Source organism: Scatophagus argus, chromosome 3 (genome assembly GCF_020382885.2).
Source record: "Scatophagus argus isolate fScaArg1 chromosome 3, fScaArg1.pri, whole genome shotgun sequence".
Taxonomy (NCBI): domain Eukaryota; kingdom Metazoa; phylum Chordata; class Actinopteri; family Scatophagidae; genus Scatophagus; species Scatophagus argus.
This window is the reverse complement of record NC_058495.1, coordinates 14626433-14647423: the sequence shown is the minus strand read 5'-3', so window position 1 is coordinate 14647423 and position 20991 is coordinate 14626433. Positions and strand designations below refer to the sequence as shown.

Sequence of the window (20991 nt, the reverse complement as noted above, 5' to 3'; positions counted from 1 at the left end):
CAAGGACTTCTGTCTTGAAAAGGTCTGTCTCTGTAGGAATCCTTTCTGTAAAGTTGTCAGTCACTAAACAACAGTCTGTGAGTGGCAAAAAAAAGTACATTTAGTGTATGGAACGTTGACAGATGGAATTGACCCAAAGGATGCAGCCACTACAGACAATTAAAAAAAAAGCAATTAAAGAAAAAATCGCTAACATAATTTAGCACAACAGTGAGACTACTGCATGTTTCCATAGAGGTTTGTCCACATGAAACTTACTTAAACATTTTAAATTGCACACTATCTTTTCTCATCTGCACCACATTACACAGGTAGACAGAAAAGGTTCAAGTGTCATAATGGAATAGTTTCAACAGAACAGCTGAAGAGTGTACTGCATGACTATAGCAGCAGGTGTTTGCATGAGGTGCACATCTTTACTATACAAATGACATCATGCTGGCAATCCCATAGCATGTGTGTGGAAAAACCAGTATTAACAACAGAGCTATGGGACAGAAAGATTAATAAAAACCTATGTGTCACTGACCTATACACACACACTCTTCTTTTACTCTCACAAAAGTGTCATAAGCATTATTGAGTAGTTTTATGAAAAGACAAAACATATTTTGATAACACTGTAGGCCTCCGAAAATCATGACCATTCACATGCTGTAGGAAAACGACCCAAATTTATTTATTCTTTGGACTAAACAAAAGAAAACTAATGGCATGGTAATTTATCACGTGGTTTGAAAGGTCAATCATGAACCTTTATGTTACACAAAAGCAAAATTACATATAAAATGATTTAACTTGATCTATGTGAGCAACACTGAACAAGTTAAAATATTTAATCTTGGTCAGTTCCTGTTCCGTTTGGACACCCAGTTGCTGATGACGAGAGACTTACACAAAGTGTGGAGACATAACTAAAACATACTTCACTATTAGAATACATTTTTCCACATTTAGTTGCTTCAGTTGAAATAAAGAAATGTTCTGAAGGAAATATGCAAGATGTCTCTTCCTTATATTAGACATGAAATGGAAAACCCCTTCTGAACTGCATGTCATCACTTAGCGGGTACTAAAGCAACACAGGGAACACAAGTAAAATGCAACACCAGCAGGAAGCGAGGCACTCAGTGCATCGGATCAGTGCAGAGAATGACAGAGCTACACATCAACAATTAGAAAATCTGGCAGAAACCTTCAGCTTCAAGGTGAGAAATTCACAAGTGTTTTGTTTTTAAATAAGGGCTTTTATTGGCCTTGGGAATTCAATTTTAAATAAAAATGCTACACTTCATTTGACCCCTTGAGGTTTTTCTTTATCCTGTTTTATCTATGTTAAAGTCAAGCTTTATTTTTTTGCAGTGTTTCACAAATTGAAAGTAATAATAATATAATCAATATAACATAATCTATATCTCATATGAAATTAATCTCCATAATGTGAACATAATCTCAAGTAAACTTTATTTTGGAGGGTTTTTTCTATTTATTGTTACAGAGAGGGCAATTATTTTGAGACAAAAAAAATCTATTTTTATTTTGTTCACTCCTTATCTGTACTTATTTATAAAGGATTTAATGTTATTTTATTGCCAGGCAGAGGTGTACACTACATTATAATAGATTAAACTAAAGCTACAGAAAAAAATAAAACAAACAAACAATCAAGGGTTTCTGTGTTGACAAGGAAGTGGTGAACTAGATCACCTCTAACTTCCTTTTTTCACTTGTGGTGACACTAAAAAAAAACAGGCGACAGGCTTTCTGTTTGACTTTAAATTTCCACTTAGCGAATGAAGTGACCTACATTCTTATTCCTTTTAGTTGACAGAATGCTGATGAACCACACAAACCAAACAGACGAGAGCCTCTTCTCCTGCTACAGTCCTTCAGTTTTAGGCTATCGCTACTTTGCTGTGCTGTGGGGATGTGTCGTGACCATCACTGGTACAGTGGGGAACCTGATGACCATTCTAGCCTTTGCCTTAGACCCACGTCTCAGGACTCGCTTCAATGTGCTCATCATAAACTTGGCTGTAGCTGATCTCCTGTACTGCACCATACTGCAGCCAATCTCAGTTGACTCCTATCTACACCTCAGATGGCGCAGTGGTCAGCTCTGGTGCAGAATCTTCGGCCTACTCCTCTTCCTCTCCAACTCTGTCTCCATTATCACCCTGTGCCTGGTAGCAGTGAGCAGGTATCTCCTGGTCGCAAAAAGGGCTGTGTTTGACCGTGTCTTCTCTGGCCGTGGTCTTATTTTACTCCTGATATCAACATGGGCACTAGGCCTGGCCAGCTTTAGCCCACTTTGGCCTGTTTATGTGTTTGTGCCACAGGTGTGCACATGCAGCTTCCACCGTACTAGGGGTCGCCCCTACACCACCATCCTGCTCTTCTTCTACTTTTTTGTCGGTCTGGGATGTGTTGGTGTATTCTATCTGCTCATATACAGACGTGTCCAGATTGCATCGCAAGCCCTACTCCGCTACAGGCTCAGTCGCCGGTCCTCCAGGAAGAAACCAGCTTCTTCAGTACAAGGAACTGATGACAGTGGTGTAGAAAGTGGTATGGCCAACACATGTGGCTGGGAGATGAGCAGCCAGGATGAGATCACAAGTGAACAGAACTTTGCCAAGGCCTCAAATTCATCAGCAGCCAACAAACCTGACCCTGACATCATCCATAGATCGCCTTTATCCACACCTGCTCCCACTGCTGCAACATCCTCCTCCCATTCAGCAAATTCGGGAGATGATGGTGAATTTAAGCGTGTGACACGTATGTGTTTCACTGTTTTTCTGTGTTTCGTATTCTGCTTTGTCCCATTCCTGTTGCTCAACATAGCAGACAAACATAACAGGGCCCCACAGGCACTGCACATGTTCTGTGCAAATCTCACCTGGCTCAACAGCTGTATTAACCCCATGCTCTACGCTGTCATGAACCGACAGTTCAGACAGGCCTATCATGTGTTGCTCACCAAGGCTGCTGCGCCATTCACCTGCCTCTGGACCAGGTGGCGAGCACTCAGATCCTGAACTTTAAACTTGCATGAGGTTCCTCCTCCTCCTCCCTTAAGAAACTCTGTATGATATGATGTCCAAAAGCACTTTTAACTTTAAAGCTGTTTCTAACTATAAAACCAATCCTATGTTTTAAAGGTATTCTGAACTCAACTAGTGGGCAAGTGGAAATAAAAATGTTGATAATTTCCAGCCAACAGATTGCCAAAGTCATTTGTATTCGTTCTAAATACTGTACTAAATTTTAATGAGAACTGATCCAAACTCTATTGCAATATTTCACGATGGACCAAAATGTTGGACTGACGGGTTGCGTTAGTTTAAAAAAGCACAACTAAAATGTTGCTGTTTCGCTGTACGTCTTATGAAAAAAAGTGTATGTGAAATTGGTGATATGTATACAAAAAGTAAATTAGTTGATGCTGCTATAACCAAACTTTGACATTCAGGTAAAACTATTAAAACACTTAAGGATAAAAATACATGTTACTTACCACGGTATCAATCAAAGTTTGACGTCTTGCTGGTAACAACTAGCTCAACAGACACATTAGCAATAAATTTCTTACTTGCTTCACGTATTACAGCCAAATAGGACAGAGCAACATTTGCAGTTGTGTTTCTGGCCAGCGACAATAAACATTCACTGACTTTTTAGCTCTTGTTATATCTCCTTGAACTCCTGAATAAACATGTTGTTCTTCAGCTTGCTAGTTATGTGCGGTTCATCGTCAGCTAGCTTCTCTCTGACAGATAGCTACATATCTAACTTGATGCTAACATTATTTCACCATAAATACGATACTGGCTGAGCATACAGTCATATCCCTTTTATTGGTGATAATATTTCACTTTGATTTAAACAAGCAGGTTAATATAAAAATAAAAAAAAAACACGTTTCATTAATTAATCACAAGGTCTGAGTGGCAGCATTATAATAACAAGAAAGAGATTGGCAGACACTGAAACAATAAGTTATGTGCAGTCTCAAGAAAACATTAATACCTCGTATAAAACGTCTTCTTACAGCTTAAATAGTTTAACAGGGTCCCATTTTTTTCATACAGAAGAGTTAATGATGCATGATAATTATGGGGTCTAGTAGAGGTGCCCAGGATTCCAATGGAGTGGATATGCGTCCAATGGTGATAACACAACATGAGAAAAATTAATTCTTAGGTTTATATCTCATTCGTTTAAAAGTGCACACAAGCATTCAAATGCTGATTGTTAAAAGCTATTCTTAATTCTTAAGTGCTGACTGTCAGGATTAGCAGAGGGACTGCCAATTACTTCAAATAAAAACAGCATTGAAAGCAAACTATTATTTTAACATTAAGTTTGCTATGTAGACTAGTTTTGTGACATGGATGTAATGTAAGTAGCAGAAGAGAAAAGATCATGACAAATGACGCAGTGGTTTGATTAAAGACACCCAGCAGTGGATTACTGGAAAATGCTTCCGCAGGATTGTGGGGGCAGACAATTAAAACTGTGAAGACTGAAATCAGACAGCGTCGGCTCATCTTGCAAACAGTCAGTAAAGAGGTTGGGGTTGTTCAGGTACATCTGTAAATCCTCCTCTGGGGCATCAACAGAGCTAGACAGCATGGGATCAGGGTAGATTTCCAGAGGTGAGTTCAGAGGATGAAGATCTCCATTTTGTTCTGAGAGCACAGAAAGGCAGAAGAGAAAAATACTGTTACTGCTGTGTGTTATTTATTTCTAGTACTGCTTTTGTAGAGGAAATGAGAGCGTCAAAAATGTGACATGCGATGCATTACATCCCACAACAGAAAGAAAGGACAAACAGACCAGAATGATTTGATTTTGTGCAAGACATTCAAGAATTGCAGAGTTTGGTGCTTTTTCCTTCAGCTCATCAAATTTTTGAGTTTTCAAACACTGTTTAATTGTGACAGCAGCTAAATACACTCATTTTACATCTGTAGTTTCTTTTCAGTTTGTTTAACTTGTTTAACTGCTCAATTAAAGGTATGTTTCCTGTATTGTGAGTTTAACTACAGAACTCATACATTTGTAATTCTTATTTTTATAATTTCTAATTTTGAGAAATACATCTATACTTAAGCCCTTTAGATATTAGATATGAAGCCACTGGTAACATCCATCAAGAGCTTTTCTAGTCTTGTTGACCACTTAAAGCGCTTTACAACAAGAGTCACCCATTCACACGCTGGTGGCAGAGCCTACCATGTTTCACCTGCTCATCAGGAGCAATACCCATTCACACGCAAACTTAAACGCTGATGTAAGAGCAATTTTGGGTTAAGTATCTTATCAAGGACACTTCGACATGTAAGCCAGGGATCAAACCACCAACCATCCGCTTGATGAACAACCTGCCCTACCTCCTGAGCCACAGCTGTCCCAAACAGCTAGTATAGCTCTGGTAACAAATCCGCAAACCAGTGCTTCTAAAGCTCAGAGAGAAACATGTTACAGACTATGTCTTGGCTCTGACCAATTTCCACATGACCAGAGAAGATTTAAGGAAGTCATTGGTCCTGGCCAAGAAAAAGCCCAGCACATAATCTCCATGAAACAGCAAATTGTTGTTTTGACACTGGTTTTTGAATGGGTTTTGAATCCAAATAAAACTTGTTAACTAATCTATTGGTTTTAGTTTTTTTTTTGTTTTAGAGGTTGTTCACTTGGGGTTTTTTTACCAACTGAAAAAGTCTACTTCTCCAAAGCACCAAACTCTTGCTTTAACCATATACTTTATCGAAAATGAAAAAATGGTTGCCAAAAACATTTTTATGAATGTATATCCACACAATGAAAAATAGATTTCCAGAAGGCAGAATAAAAAAACTATAAAATTAAATAAACATGTTAGTAGCAGTGCTCAAACCAATCACCTTGTTAGATTTCATGCTCAGTAGAAGCAGCCAACAAAACCACAAGACAAAAGTTAGAAGTTCAAGATTTTCAAAACTGTCATACAACATCTATCTGGACTTCCTACACCACAAGGCCAAAACAGAGAGGACAACACAGAGCTCTGTGACGAACAGAGAGCAATTTGTTTGATGAGGGTTTCAGCTGGATGGCACAGCAAGGAGAGCCCTGACTCACCAGCTGCCTCTCCACACAGGCCATTCACTGGCTCCAGGCCTTCACCCTGTGCCATGTCAGAGTACATGGGTGACCTAGCCTCCAGTGTGTTCCTACATGACCAATAACAAACATTGTCATTACAACCAGTTGCTCATGACATAAAAAAGGGTATGGATACACCACTTCTTACATGAAGTAAATGCATTTTTAGTTGTTTTTGTTTGAATAGCATTTCCAGATAATAAAGGGTGATATAAAGGGATGCTGTAGATCAGCCTTGAGAAAATGATGAATATACTTACTCCTTTGAAACAAACATCAGTTTCGTCTTGATGTACTTTATGTAAGGACTGCCCTCTGAAAGAAAATGAGTTTAGATGTGATGTGATGTGTCATATTCAAACCAGCGCTATCAATATGGTGTATTTTTCCCACAAATACTGCAAAACACAGTTAAGATCAAACAGGAAATGATATCCGAGATGTGTTTATGGCACATTTCTGTTGCAAAAATATTTAAATGACAAGCAACAAGTATCACTTGATGTCATTACCTCCACTCTTTTCAGAGTAGTACTTTCCAAAAGCCTCATCTTTTGGGATGTTGGGATACAGGTAAAGCAGAGGATTTTCTGGGATATTTCCAGCTTCCAAGATCTGGAAATTTCTGATGATTTCTTGGAAGGGGATCTGACAGAGGTCAACTTTGGTGAAGGGCTGGACTGTCTTTATATCAGGCTCACCTATATAAGACAGAGAATTTTTACTTACAGAAAAAACAAATTTAATTCATCAGACAGGACAATTGTGTGTTTCTAACTACCATGCAACAATTTCTATTTATTTTTTGGAATCATTACGAAAGAAAATCTCACCAGTTATGCTGGTTTCCACCCAGGAGAAGGTGATTCCTCCAGTGACACTTTCACTGAAGCGTAACAAGAATGTGCCTCTCTGTTTTTTCTTTAGGAGGGTCTTCTCTTTGCCTTTGCTTACAAAACCCATGATGTGGCTACAGTACAGAAAAAGAGTCTCATAAAAAACTTCTCCCATTATCTAGGAATTCAAGGCATGAATTGAACTGTTCTGTACTGAAGTGAGACTGCACTATGTTTAGAAACCATACCCATCCCTCCACAGATCTTCAAGGTATGTTTTCACCATCACCAAGATTGCATCAAACCACACCCAGAAAGTGTCAGGAAGATTTTCCTATAGCAAAAAACATCAATACACAGTATTTTCAGAAACAAGCCATGTTTGTGGCTCTGTGAGGCTGTAACGCTCATTGTAATAAAACCATATTGTAAAATGGAGAAAAGATGGTTTGTACGGTTTGTTTTGGATAACAATCAGTTTCAGTGAACTAAATGTTCAGTGACTGACAGATGAGATGGTCACATTGACTGTGGTAGAGGTACTATATGTAAGAATATGAAATAATTTACATATATTAATCGCTTTGTATTGCTAGTACCTGAACAGACTGTAGCGTAAAGAGAACTGAAGGGAAGAGGAAGGTAACCCGATTAGTTTGTCAGTCAACACTAAAATGATGGCTAATTATAAGATGGTAAATTAAGTAAAAATAAAGTTGTGAAGTAATACATATAGTAACCCCAAAGTCAAGATATTTTAAGTCGAGTTGTGAAAGTTAACCCCTAAAGAAATACTGAAAATTATTTTCTAGGATTGAGTATTCTTACCTTGCTAAATTTTGACCAAGCCACTTTGCAGTCATCATAGTTCTGCCTCTTTCCTGGTGGGACAGAATATAAACGATGCATTGTGCAACTATCACCCTGATATCTATCTCTAAAGCAAGAAACCTCTGTCTGCAAATTCTGAACATGAATTCATGAATTCAGCCCAAGTGATGGACAAAACATCCTCAAAAATAAACAAAGACAAGCATATGAAGTAGAATGTGGAAGCGGGATTTACCAAAGACTTTGTGAGCAATCATCTCCAGCTGAGCATTATTCAGACCCCGTTTAGTGGCAGCGAGAAACTGCCAGCTCAACATCTCTCCAAACTGTGGCCAAGTGGCTGCAGGACAGGTGGCAAAGAACATGACATCCTGCAGAAACAGACACACATGAACACATACATACAGAATTCATTTCAAAAGCCTTCTAATAGCACAACTAAACTGCAAAATGCATTATGATGTGTGCTAGTCAGGGGGCTCTCGTACTTTGGTGTCCTGACTGATCAAGTTGAACCAGAGGACAGATGCCCAAGCACTCTGCTGCTGGCTGGAGTTGGAGATGATGACCACCGGGAGGGAGGAAGTCTAGGTTGTGTCCAAGAGAAAAACAACTTTTATTAAGTTATTTAGTTATTTACAAAATCAAAACAAATGAAACACAGTAATATCGTTTTTATACAGAGCACATGTAAATTGATAACATTTTTTAATTTAAGCCAACGATACACTAAGAAGAAAAGCAGGAGAAACTCTACCTGCAACTCAACTGACAAGCCTTTCAGCTCAAATACAGTGTTGAAGTAGATGATGTGCAGCTCCTCTGTCACACTGAGAGAGATCTGACAGCATCAAAACACACACACATGCAGAGAGATCACTGTTTGGTTGCTTGCTTGGATTATGAATTATTGAGTTAAACTGTAAGAACACACGGTCTCTTCAGGGTTGCCAAAGTCAACTCACATCACTGGCTCCTTTGCCACCACTGCCACACTTCTGCTCCTTCAGAGTCTACAGACAAACAAAAGCACAAAAAAATTAGTCAAACCACCAAATTACACTCTCAGATGAGAGTGTGATTATTGTTCATTTACAACAAGCAGTTGTAAGTTGCAAAAATGTGACAGGATTGATCCTTTGAATAATCCAGTTGTCAAAATTGTATGGAAGGCTTTATATCTAACTGGTGTTAAGATTTTCTTCAACTGTCACAAAACATTTTATCTTTTCTGAAATCATTATCACTTACGAGGTGTCTGAAGTCTGCCACCATGCTTCCGCTTTGGCTTTCTGCCATGTTCAAAGCTTTGGTTGTGGTCCCCAGAACATTAAAACGTCGATATCTAATAGACACATCAGGTTTAGAAAAAAAAAAAAAGATTCAGACTGAATATGAAATTCACTACAGGTAAACTGGAAATCCCACTTGATATGGAAGCTGACATTAGTTAGTTAAAAAAAAACTCACCCTTTGATCTGAGGCGCCTCCCTAAATCCCAGAGGAGAAAAACAGAGCAGTGACCACAAGGGGACAACAAAACATTATTCTAAATTGTTTCAAGCCTTGAGCTACAGTCTGCACATTCATTCTGAAAATAAAGGAAGAATCTCACCTGTCCATGGACACATTCACTTTCATGGAGTGGTTCAGCTCAGGAAACTTAACCAGAAGTCTGAAAATATTAAGTCAGGTGGAAGGTTTTACAGTCTTGGAAACCTTAAAATACTATTAGTCACAGTTAGAAAAGTGATAACAGAAGGCTTTGCAGAAAATCATTATCACTGTTCTCCTTATTGTTTTGACATTAGTTCAGAACCTCTGTAATGTTTATGTGGTGAAATGCAATCCACTACTGCCTACTGCAGAATTTATGTGGATGTACATGTGCTACAGTGCTATGTATTGGTCCATTTGTATTATCTATTATATTATTCAGGTACCTAGAAAATGTCCATAGATATAGAAAATGTTGCAAACATATAATAAAGGCAAATACAAATGAATGCATTATATTGTAGTAACTGCCTGGAGTAGCACTCTGACCTGGTCTTGACCGAGAACTGGACATTTGTCCGAAGCACAAGTGGTCCTTTCCCCTGAGGCATGGATGGTTGAGTCTCAACGACAAATGAACTTCAAGGAACAGTAATGGAATAATGTCAGGAAATTTCACAGTGAAATCATAAGAATGCAAGAGAGTGTATAATATTCTATGTATAAAAGAGACCTCTTGAGTAAGTCTTTTAAAAGAGTATCTGCTCTCTTCTGCAGTGCAGGTTTTTGGGCCTTCACTGGATCGTTGGCATAGGACACCTTCCCAACCAGCTCCTCCAGTTTACTGAGGAATTCTCGCACCTGAAACAGACACTCTGCCACGCAGGTGAACCTACATAACGCGAGGAAAAGAGAAAAAGTCATAATGTTTAAACAAATCTTGGAAAGAGTAAAAATATAGACACCAACAAATGAAGACCAGTGTGGCGATAACAGAAAGTCACAAATTTCAACTGTGAGGCATTTTCATAATTTTTGTCCTGACTTCGTGGTTTTCTCAAATTAAAATAATGACAGCAGGGATTTTCCAGTCTAGCAAATACCTCAGACTGAAAGTGCTGTGGAGCAGGTGAAGCTGAACATACCAGTTCTCTAGCTGATCCAGGCAGACATTGTCTGGGGCACCAATGCAGGCTTTCTGCTGCCTCCTCTGCCACTCTATCAGCTCCTTCTTCACTAATATGTCGATCACACTGTCTGTCTTGTCCAGGAGCTTATTTATGTCTGACAGCATTTTCTAAGAAGGTTATTGTATGAGACAAAAAAATTGAAAAACACTAAATTAGACTGAAGAGACAAAGGTGTTATTTATGAATATTAATATCGCCATACCTTTCTTCCTTCATCCAGTCTGTTGATAAGAATCTGACAGTGTTTCATTTGTTTCTCCTTCGTGGCCTCATCTGCCACAGCTGCATAACAGTTTCCACAGGGGGATGAGTATCCATATTAGACAGATCACAACAAGACAGAGCATGTGACTATGATTCATACCACTTAATTGCTCATCCTCTGAGAAAATTATCACAGCATGCAAATACCACCAGAAGTTTTTAATCTGCTTACCTTCCATCTTGTAGGTTTGGTATTTAAAATCAAACTCATCTTGCTGCTCCTCCAAGCACAATATTGCATGTTCCATGCACTATATCGCAGAAGTAAAGAGGAAAAAATAAAGGATTAACCGCAATATCAGTCAACCGCAAAGCAAAACCTAATACCATAAAGCAACATAATCTGCACCTGGACTTCATTCCTGATGCCAGCCAGTTTACGCTCAAGGTCCTGTTGACTGCTTATCTCCATGGCTTCCGGCTCTACTTGTAAAAACTGGACCTGAGACAAAGTAAAGGAGCAAAAGTTCAGAGATAGTTTTGAAGATGTGATGCTGAGTCACAAGAGTATACCTGGAAAAGAATACGTGAAAATTGCAGTTAAAACAATATTACTGTTTGGTGGAAAATCTTTGCTTTTTTGAGTCCTATAGTTTCTATTCAGTACACGGGGTCCTTTCTAGAATAACTAATGAGCAGTACGTATGTTTCAGAATAACTGAAAACAGACAAAAAATGTATCATGAAAATTCAAACAGGGCTCACTGAACATTTTTAAACTTTTTAAACATGGCTTTAAATATATAAAAATTGTGAATTAAGTTAGAGCACTGCAGAGACACAGCACATCTGCCCATTTAAGTCAATGGTTGATCACTGAGTCTTATTGTATGGGGAAAAAATTGACGAAAAATGGCAATGTACAAAGTGCACATGTAAAAAAGTACTGGTTTGCAAAAATATCAGGTGTCAGCCGCCATTCTCTGTAGCAATAAGTGCGTAATTGCCCACATTCACATGTTTTTTTCATTAAAATGTTCTGTGAGCAGCAGGGTGTGTCTATTATACGTGAATTGTCAACAAGTCAATGAAATGTCACCCAAACCTGCTCAGCCAGATCAGCACTCTGCAGGATTTCCTTTTCTTTTTGCAAAAACCACAGGATTGTGTTTGCCAAAGCACGTGGTTCATCCAAGTACCTCTGTCAGGGAAGAAAAGTCACACAAATATCAGAGTTGAACTTTATAACTTAAAATTATTAGCACAGGTAGGATAATGGGAGCAGAAACCCCTAGAATGCTAATTTAAAAAAAGCACTGAAATGACACTGAATTTTTATGCTTTCTTTACAACCTGACTGTACTTTCAGGAAAGTAGGAGAAACTCTTTTATTTTCCCTTGTCTCAAGCAATATGCAACTGGATACTCAATGCTCATCAATGCAAAGGAGCAGAACCATTATGGTCCTACAACAAAGATGTCAACCAATGTGTTTGTTGTCCATAAATCCCATCCACACAGACCTGAAAGTTATGTTTATAGCGTTTGATGTTGTGCTGCAGTAAGAATGACTCCTGCTGGACAAAACGGCTGTGTTGGATATCCAGATTCTCCAGCAAGGCCTGGAAGAGCACCATAGCCCAGTCATGGTCCTGCACTGCTCGTTGCCTGAAGCAAAAACAAAATACAAGCCGAGTATTTTACCAACAGTGTTTTTTGTTTTTTTTTACTTTATTTGTTGAGTTGCATAATGTGAGTTGAATGATGCTGCCTCACCAGTCCTGCTTCTCTATCCAGGCTGCCAGATAGTGCCGAACATCCATAGGCAAGGCATCCCTGTCATAGAGGTCATGTAACTGCTGGGTGTACACAGCAGGCAGCTGCCTCAGTTTCTCCCACTGAGCCATCCTGTGGTTGATCAGAATCCCCGACATGCACCCGAACAATAAGCCACATTTAAAGCGTGAGTATAGTAATAGTAAAATAATTGTGTTAACCTCCACAAAAGAGTATGCACATTCAAGAAGGTACCATTAAATTTAAAAGTGATGCGTTTATACAAGACTGTAACCAAGAGTTAAGGACGCAAAGCGTAAACGAGAAGGCCTGTACTTACTATGTAGTTATTGTATAGCATGGTAATGATTCGATATTGCGTGGCTTGGAAATTATTTGATAATGTATGGCATGGTAATGGCTGCAAATGATGCTGTTCTAACAAGCTATCGGATTATATTTCAGCTGTATGTTAATGAAATCAACGGGGCAAACGAGGCTCGCCCGACGTGTAATGACCCATTTACTCACCTTACTTAATGATGTCAGTCCAAGTCCACGAAATGTTTTAACTGGTAACTTAAAGGTACAGGTACATGGCTAAAGCTAGCTCTTATTTCTTTCGTTTCTAGATTGATAAGCTGCAGCCCCTGATGGACGTTAGTAGTTGCAAACAATTTCCAACAGAACGCAGATGAGTTGTTGTTATTTCCTGTGTATTCTTCCACTTGGTCCTCGCTTTCATTGGATATCGACTTATCCCTCCCAAGTTGTTCGTTACACGCTAACTACAGGCACCATTTTGAATCTGATACAACTGCTATTAACGCAGTTTAAGAGCCGAAATGTCCGAGTCGAGTCGCACAGTTTCAGAGTTGCCTTAGACCCAACAGCTGATTGGTCGACCCCGACACGCGCTGTTGGTATACTTCCACGTCAATCTGCATTGTGGGGGAGTGGTTAGCGGAATAGAAACTTATGGCCTTGTGTGAGGGTTTCCTGAGAAATTACGTTGCGAAAGTGATAAAGCGAGCATGTGACTCACTTACTTTCCAATCAGAAAAAGCAAACCAAGTTATGCTTTTAATCGTCCAGTCGTAGTAAGAACAACAAACGCTACAACTCACTGCTGGTATTCTCAATGAACCGTTTTTTTATGTGTAAATCAAAATCAAGTTCAAGTTCATATTTTTCTGTAAAATCCGATAATGAAGTGAGAAAGTGTAATACATATTGGGATACCAATGTAAAGTGCAATTACCATGAAACTGTACTCAAATACAGTATACATATCTTAGTTATTTGCATCTAGGTAACTTGTAACTTGAGCCACTTGGCTCTTTTTACAGACTCAAATAAACATTTTGTTAATTTTTTAAAATTATTATTCTATTTACGTTATTAATTCCAAGCTGGGAAATCACTTCTCTGCATTCAACCCATCACTGACTGAAACACACACAGCAACTATCAAGCACCCCAGGAGCAAATTGGGGGTTAAGTGCCTTGCTCAAGGGCACATCAGCAGGGTAACGGAAACAGTTTGTCCTGTCTACTGAGAATGTATGGCTTTAACATAATTACCTGGTAATTTCTTTTTTTTTCGATCCACTCCGTAAAACTGTCAATTTGTGGACATTATGTAACAATAACGTTGGCACTATTCTTAAGTTCCGACTCTTACCAGTAGATGTCACACTTGACTCACTGCAGAAATTACTGCAGATAAAAGTTTGGATTTTGATTAAATGATGAGATATTACAGTTTGCCATGCAGAAAATTATCACCATGGGGCTGTGGAAGATGCTCGGGAACTTCTGAGGTTCATCTATTACTTATGAACACTTTGCAGGACGGCAGGGGCTTGGAGCCAATTGCACCTAATTTTGGACCAGAGGAAGGGCTAGACTTTGGACCAGCGTCACCAGCTCATCTGCCATTTTGAAACAAACACCCATTTATTGCTCACATTCACACCTATGGGCTATTTAGACCCACCAATTAACCTACCCTGCATGTGGTCTAATGCTCCCTGTAAATCTGTATCACCAATATACAAAATATAATAATTCAACTAAGTGTAATGTGTGTATTTGTAGGGTGTAGACACTTTGTCAGATTGTTTAAATTTCATTATTTTCAAGTGTGCAAAGGACAACCTCAAATGTTGAATGCACAGATGCTGCGATTGAGGTTTATGTAAATTGTCTTCTGACTTGGGTTTATTTTTAGCACAGTGTCAGCCACAGTACAGACTGTAGAAATAAATATCTCTGAACAGCCCCACAGAGTTATTTCTACTGGTGCTTAAACACACAGGTGCCAGTAGAAGATTTTTACTTCAACCAACCACCTATTGAGAAAAAGATTTAAAACAGAAGTTATTTTCCCTCCAGACAAATGGACATTTTATGTGGCATTATTAAACAGATCTTAAATTAGTGTAGCTCCTCTAATTAAATTAAATCCCCCTTTTCCAGTAAGAGGAAGCCAGCTGTGTGTTCTGTTGAGCCTATCTGACAAACACACAGAAACAGAGATCCAGAGATCTTCTTAGCAACAGATTTGTGGCTTGTGATATTAGTCAAAATAATAACAATGACTTTGTTTTATGCAAGTGGCCCAGTAAGCGATGACCTGGCCTGGCACCAAAGGAGTTAAATTGACGTCATCATTAATTGTGTCATTTACATCTGTGCTTTTTGCCTTAACTGCAATGATCTGAAAGAGTGTAACCCACATTTATGATTGTGGTTCATTTTTAATTATTTGCCTCTTGTAGTTACACATGACCATGAGTGACTTTCACAGCTCATATCACAAATATTCACTGAACAGCTGCAACATTAACACTACTGACAGGTGAAGTGAATAGAGTTAATCCTCCATCTACAGTGCAGTGTTCTGCAGGGAAACCTTGGGTTCTGACAATCATGTGGATGTTCTCTGACACCAAACACACTACCCCCTCTTCCTGTCAGCATCAGCCTCCCACCAGCTGGACAATGTATCCCCCCGAATCACTTTTCAAAAACTGCTTGGGAATGTCTCAATGACCACAAGAACTACATGCAGACTCCCCAGATCCCAACCTGATGAAGAATCTGCATGATGCGCCAGAATAAGCCCAATCCACCCTCCACATCTTTAATGCACAGGACCCAAAGGATCCAACATTGTGATACTAGTGACCAAAAAATACCCCCAGAGGTCCTGTGTCCTTTCCCCTGAAGGGTCATAGCTGTTTTGGCAAGACAAAGGGGACCTGCAAAACATCAAGCAGGTGGTTTTAATGTTGCAGCTGCTTGGTGTTTGTGCTCCTAACTGACATGCTGAAACATTGTTCTGCATGGAGGCTGAGGACTGCAGCAGGGTTCAGTGAAAGGAGATGCCTCTTCATCTTTATGTTTACAGGGAACTGTTTTATTTTCTTCTTACAGGACACTGTGGGTTTTTAAAAAAAATCAGCAAGTAGATTTGGGCCCTTCAGTATGTTTCTGAAACTCAGTTACTCTGTTCGCATTAAGCTACCCTTCACTGATAACCTATTAGCCTCAACCCATCCATCTGTAAAGACCGTTATACCCTCAAACAGGTGAAATCTGACTGAATTTAAACATCCAGCTACAAGAAAGTGGAAAGATTACTGAAAAACAAACAGTTAAAAACAGCAGTTTGCCAGTCATCCTCAAATTACCCCTGAAAAGGTAGCTTAGTGTGAACATGCAAGTAATGTTTTCTTGTGGTGTGCACATTTTTTCAATTCCCCACTTTACCTATATGTTTTATGTCACAATACAATCAATATGAGTGTGTGCTTTCATATACAATTTATTGACATTTGAAGAATAATCATATAAAACAACAAAATTTAGTTCTCCATCTATTGTCCCTGCGGTCACACCAGAGGTGAGAATGTGACTCTGACATGAGAAAATGTGCGAGAATGAGAAAAACAAGAGTGAAGAACGGTGAAGAGAAGAAATCGATGGATGGGAAAAAGAAAAGTCTTGAGGGATTGAAGGTTTGATTTCCTGAGACCAGTTCTTCAGAAATTGCTGCTTAATATGATAAATTGTCCAACTATTATACTCATTATGCACAAAAGAGCTATTTTTCTAAAAGCAAAAAAGGCTCAATACTTAATTTATAACCTTTCTTATGTTTATACATTGCTGAGATTATTTACAATGAATGTGTACTTTTCAGTACATTTTAGATGAAATTGTGTCTCTCGAAAAGTAGGCTAATTTAATTGAATTTACAGACTAGCTGACCTCATCTTCAATGAGGAATAATTATTGTGTCAAATGAAGTTTGCGTGCAGTCACACACACAAAAAAAAGCATTTTTCTCTTTTCAAAATGGACTAATAACTTGTAATCGTGTTCTCCAAATAATCTAGATTATAACCAATTAGTTACTCTTCAACCATGTCATTTAACAAACACTGATCCATTGCCATCGTGTCAACTAGTTACAACGATATTTACTGCTAAAGCTTCACAGGCCTGACAAGCTTCACTGGATGGTGATGACGCCTTCCTCCCAGCTGAACTGGTTCACCAGCACGTCGTCTTCCTGTTTCATGGAGTTAAGCAGGTACCTGACACCAGCTTTTACACCGGTCTTCACGCCAGCGCCCAGTGCATAGCCTGCCACTCCGGCGGTCCCGCCTGTGGCGACCATGAGAGCATCTGTGCCGAGGTCAACGGCACTGAGTATGGCTCTCTCCTTGGCTGTTTCAGAGCAGTTGACGGAGGCATAGTACACAGCTGTGCCGAGGTTGTAGAGGGTGCTGACCGCAGGGATCCACTCCATCACGTTGTACACGCGCTCCTCACTTTTGTTGATGCAGTTCCTGTGGGGGCTTCGCTTCATCCGTCGAGCTGAAGCAGCAGGGATGGAAACATCGTTCTCCATGGCGCACTGACGGATCCAGCACTCATACTCTGTGGATTCAGACGGTAGGATGCGACTACCTTTCTTAAACACTGCTTGGTACTTCCCAGGTTTGAGTAGTCCAGTGTTAGTCACGCCAGCACACAGGACTCCCAGTCTCTCGCAAGTGCTCACAGCCTCCTGTAGATCACCTGTGGCTCCTTCCACAGCTGTTCCCGCCAGTGTGGTTCCATTCACTCTGGTCCAACCATCACAATTCCCTTTCTGCTTTGGGGTACCCTCTTCCACCATGGCCAACTGCTGAATGTTAAACATGACAGCCTCTATGTGAAGCTCTGCTCGCTCCTTCTCCAGAGGCAAGGCTGCTGATGCAGGTGCAGGTGTAGAAGCAGACTTGCTCATCCTCCTCTCTATCAGACCCTCCACCTCCATCAGGAGCTCCTCTGTATCAGCCACTCCCAGCAGGTCGTACAGTTTGAGCACCAGGGTCTGTGCCTCCTGTGGGCAGCCTGCCACCACCAACACAGGCACTAAAGAGAGACCCAGCAGTTCCTGGGGGAACACAGAGGATGATGGGTTATCCATGGTGCTGGCAGAAAGCAGCTCCTCACAGCTGACGTTCTCCTGGATGTGGAGATGATCTTGAATGTGCTTCTGAAGCTTTTCCCGGAGGCCTGTGATTACATGTTTGGCAGATCGGACTCTCTCCTCTTTTTGTGCCATCACTGATACACGACCAAGGTGGAGCTGGGATCCCAGGACAGAATGATGATCCTGTTTGGCTGTCTCCTCTACTTCTCCATGGAAGGCCGCTCCCAGAGTGTTTCTCAGCGCCAGAGAAGGTGGGACCCTGCACAGAGCCTGTTCATTCAGCAGCAGCTGGATCACAATCAGCCACTTCAACTTGGAGGACATCATTTCCACTGCCACTACACCGAACACAGGAGCATAAGAAACAATCAAACCAACATCACAACAAATTAGTTCTCAGTACGCATACTGAACAAATGATTTGAAAAACAGAAAAAACAATTTTGTTTTTTTTGTTGTATATTCTATATGTATATTCTAAACGACATAAATCCTGCTTTTGAGTACATTTGTGTTTTATTCTCACACAGATATTAACTGAATAGAATCCACCCATCCTTATTTGTTAATGTTTCTAGTGGCACAACTAGTCATTTGTCTAAACTGTATGCTTTAAGAATTTTAACTTACTCTGCCTAAACCAAATATGGAGTAAAATAATCTTATTACATGAGTAGATATGTAACATGAGCAAGAACATGAGGAAAATGTCAGTCTAAGACCAGTTCTGAGTTATAGTTATGAGTGAGAGAATATTACATTGTCAAAATTCTCACGTTTAAGAAGAATAGTGAAATAGTGAGAAAAACATTGGTTCACTCCATAAACAGAGCAAAAAAAAAAAAGTATATTTCAATTTTTTTTTCAAAATTTTCCTCCAGATAGAGGAATGCATCCAAGCATGGAGCCTGCACGCTGAGCTGAAACACTGATGCATGCCCTCCTTATCGTGCACTGACTAAATCTAAAAATAGAAAGGCTGTTCCTCACAATTTCACAATTTCATTGCATCTGCTGATCCTGTGTCACGTGTGTTCCCAGCACCTTACCTTAATAATCAGATCCGGAATCCAAAGTGTAGCAGTGCAACCAAAATGGCTTCAGCATGTAGAATCCTTTTTTTGTTTTCCTTTTTTCCCCCCTCAAAACATGCATAGCAATCTTCTTTCTCTTTGCCTCCAATGAGAATCTGCTTCTTAACACATGACATCCCACAGCCCTCCCTCCATCTCATCTGTCTTTCTTCTCTTTGGCCTCATTGCTCAACAGGAAGATCAGGGCTTGAATATTGATTCACGTGGGGAAAGTCCATTTGTTCTAAAGCACTCTTGTTTGTCTTCCCTGCTATCTTCTAAGCTGGCCCCCCTCCAAACTCTGTCCCTCTGCTCCCTCTGCTCCCTCTCTCTCTGTAGGTTTTGTCTTTGACCCAGATACTTGAAAGAAATATTCCCTCATGCAGCGAGCAAATTCATCTCTTATACAGCCCGAGACGTGTGGAAAACAGTGGGCTATCTGAGGTAAAGACTGAACTCCTTCATAAAAACAGGATCTGAAATCAATGTAAAACTCATCATCATAATATATATTTTTTTGTTCCTGCATGTCTGCTCGCTGGCCATATATTTTTACATCTTAACACATCACTTTAATGAACTAACTTCTTTTGTTCAATGAAGCCCCATTCACTCACATTATAGCAACAGGCATGCAGAGCACCCAGAACAGCCTGACTATGCCCTAGATTACACTGTCGATGTCTGAGATGTCTAGAGCTATGAAATACAGCCCGGTTTTCAGGCTTGTGAGCTTTCATTTTTAAGATATTCCCATGTTTTGTTTGTTTTTTTAATGGGTTATTTACCTAAAGCAGAAGGAATTTGAATACTGGAATTATTAAGTTTATCTAAATAATTAGGGTGGCACGGTGGTGCAGTGGTTACCACTGTCGCCTCATAGCAAGAGGGTTCCAGGTTCGAATCCCGGTCTGGGCCCTTCTATGTGGAGTTTGGATGTTCTCCCTGTGCCTGCGTGGGTTTTCTCCGGCTTCCTCCCACAATACCAAAAACATGTACATTAGGTTAATTGGCTACTAGGTGTGAGTGTGAGAGTGTGTGGCTGTCTGTCTTTGTGTGTCGGCCCTGCGATTGACTGGCAACCAGTCCAGGGTGAACCCCGCCTCTCACCCGTAGTCAGCTGGGATAGGCTCCAGCTCCCCCGTGACCCTGACGGATAAGCGGTATAGAAAATGGATGCAAGCAGCAAGTGTTCGTCTTTCTTTTCATGGTTGTATCTGCCTTTGCATTTTATTTAGATGCAAAGAATTTCACCTTACACCCATTCCCACTATTACTCGACCTATTTACCTGTCTTCCTCCCACTTCCTTTCATGCTATTTTATGTTTATGTTCACACACACACACACAGACACACACACACACAAACACACTTCCTCCACTCACACAAAATGTTTTTATTCTATTGAAGTACTTCAGAGCTTTTATCCCCCTCCCTTCTGAACAGTAAGGGTAAGGCCCATCAGAGACCAAAGAGTGCATTGTAGCCAAAAACAAGCATCAAAGGCTGTATCACAGTGTCCTAAAATGTGTGTTAGATTTAACTTACTTAAATTCCTGAACCACCTATAAGGTTTTATTCCCCATTACAATGTTTATCTTTTGTAAACTGTTGTCCTTTCTCCTGAAAGTGACCATCAGAAGCCCCCACATAGTGCTATACTTTAAGGTTAGTGTGATATCCATTTGTCCTGTGAAATGTCTGTATGTGACTATATATATATGAATACAACGTTTCATTTTAGGAGAGCAGTGGTTTACAAAGTAAGCACCTTGCATTTAGTTGTTCTGCTCCACTTTAAGTATTTAACAGCAGTCACATCAGCTATTTAATCATCCAGGATTTAAATTCTAAGTGCCAGGCAATCATCCACAGAGAAATGTTTGAGAAACCTAATCCCCTCAACTTGCAGTCATTTTTGTATGTGGTTTTTTTA

The 20991-nt window shown here is 39.9% G+C and overlaps 3 protein-coding genes across 5 annotated transcripts; 1 reads left to right on the top strand and 2 right to left on the bottom strand.

Moving 5' to 3' along the window:
- The first annotated feature begins 1033 nt into the window (after positions 1-1033).
- gpr84 (G protein-coupled receptor 84) lies at positions 1034-9203 on the top strand. Its single transcript, XM_046383931.1, has 2 exons — positions 1034-1208; positions 1825-9203. The coding sequence occupies exon 2, from the start codon at positions 1833-1835 to the stop codon at positions 3039-3041; it is 1209 nt and encodes a 402-aa protein (XP_046239887.1). The 5' UTR covers positions 1034-1208; positions 1825-1832; the 3' UTR covers positions 3042-9203.
- On the bottom strand, positions 3842-13337 carry stat2 (signal transducer and activator of transcription 2). Of its 3 annotated transcripts, none has more exons than XM_046383928.1 (24): positions 13019-13336; positions 12488-12643; positions 12235-12379; positions 11817-11912; positions 11121-11213; positions 10944-11022; positions 10710-10789; positions 10463-10614; positions 10051-10209; positions 9867-9956; positions 9436-9495; positions 9291-9311; positions 9072-9165; positions 8786-8833; positions 8578-8661; positions 8309-8407; positions 8056-8191; positions 7818-7870; positions 7238-7323; positions 6987-7123; positions 6666-6854; positions 6414-6468; positions 6130-6221; positions 3842-4694 (listed from the first exon to the last, which is right to left on the bottom strand). In XM_046383928.1, the coding sequence occupies exons 2-24, from the start codon at positions 12616-12618 to the stop codon at positions 4474-4476; spliced, it is 2400 nt and encodes a 799-aa protein (XP_046239884.1). In that variant the 5' UTR covers positions 12619-12643; positions 13019-13336; the 3' UTR covers positions 3842-4473. The 3 variants fall into 3 exon arrangements, with proteins under 3 accessions (XP_046239884.1, XP_046239883.1, XP_046239885.1); XM_046383927.1 differs by having other exon boundaries at positions 12488-12619; positions 13019-13335; XM_046383929.1 differs by lacking the exon at positions 6130-6221 and having other exon boundaries at positions 4557-4694; positions 12488-12619; positions 13019-13337.
- Positions 13338-16010: 2673 nt separating this feature from the next.
- Positions 16011-19218, bottom strand: apof (apolipoprotein F). The gene is made up of 2 exons (XM_046383925.1): positions 19031-19218; positions 16011-18324 (listed from the first exon to the last, which is right to left on the bottom strand). Exon 2 carries the CDS (start codon positions 18306-18308, stop codon positions 17010-17012), a length of 1299 nt encoding a protein of 432 aa, XP_046239881.1. The 5' UTR covers positions 18309-18324; positions 19031-19218; the 3' UTR covers positions 16011-17009.
- Between the last annotated feature and the right edge of the window lie 1773 nt (positions 19219-20991).

Coding starts and splice junctions, on each gene's coding strand:
- gpr84 (XM_046383931.1), top strand. CDS start 1,833: ATGCTGATGAACCACACAAACCAAACAGACGAGAGCCTCTTCTCCTGC.
- stat2 (XM_046383928.1), bottom strand. CDS start 12,618: ATGGCTCAGTGGGAGAAACTGAGGCAGCTGCCTGCTGTGTACACCCAG. Junction 9,166..9,290: donor GAGGCGCCTCAGATCAAAGG/GTGAGTTTTTTT, acceptor TGTGTCTATTAG/ATATCGACGTTTTAATGTTC. Junction 6,469..6,665: donor CTACTCTGAAAAGAGTGGAG/GTAATGACATCA, acceptor ATTTTCTTTCAG/AGGGCAGTCCTTACATAAAG.
- apof (XM_046383925.1), bottom strand. CDS start 18,308: ATGATGTCCTCCAAGTTGAAGTGGCTGATTGTGATCCAGCTGCTGCTG.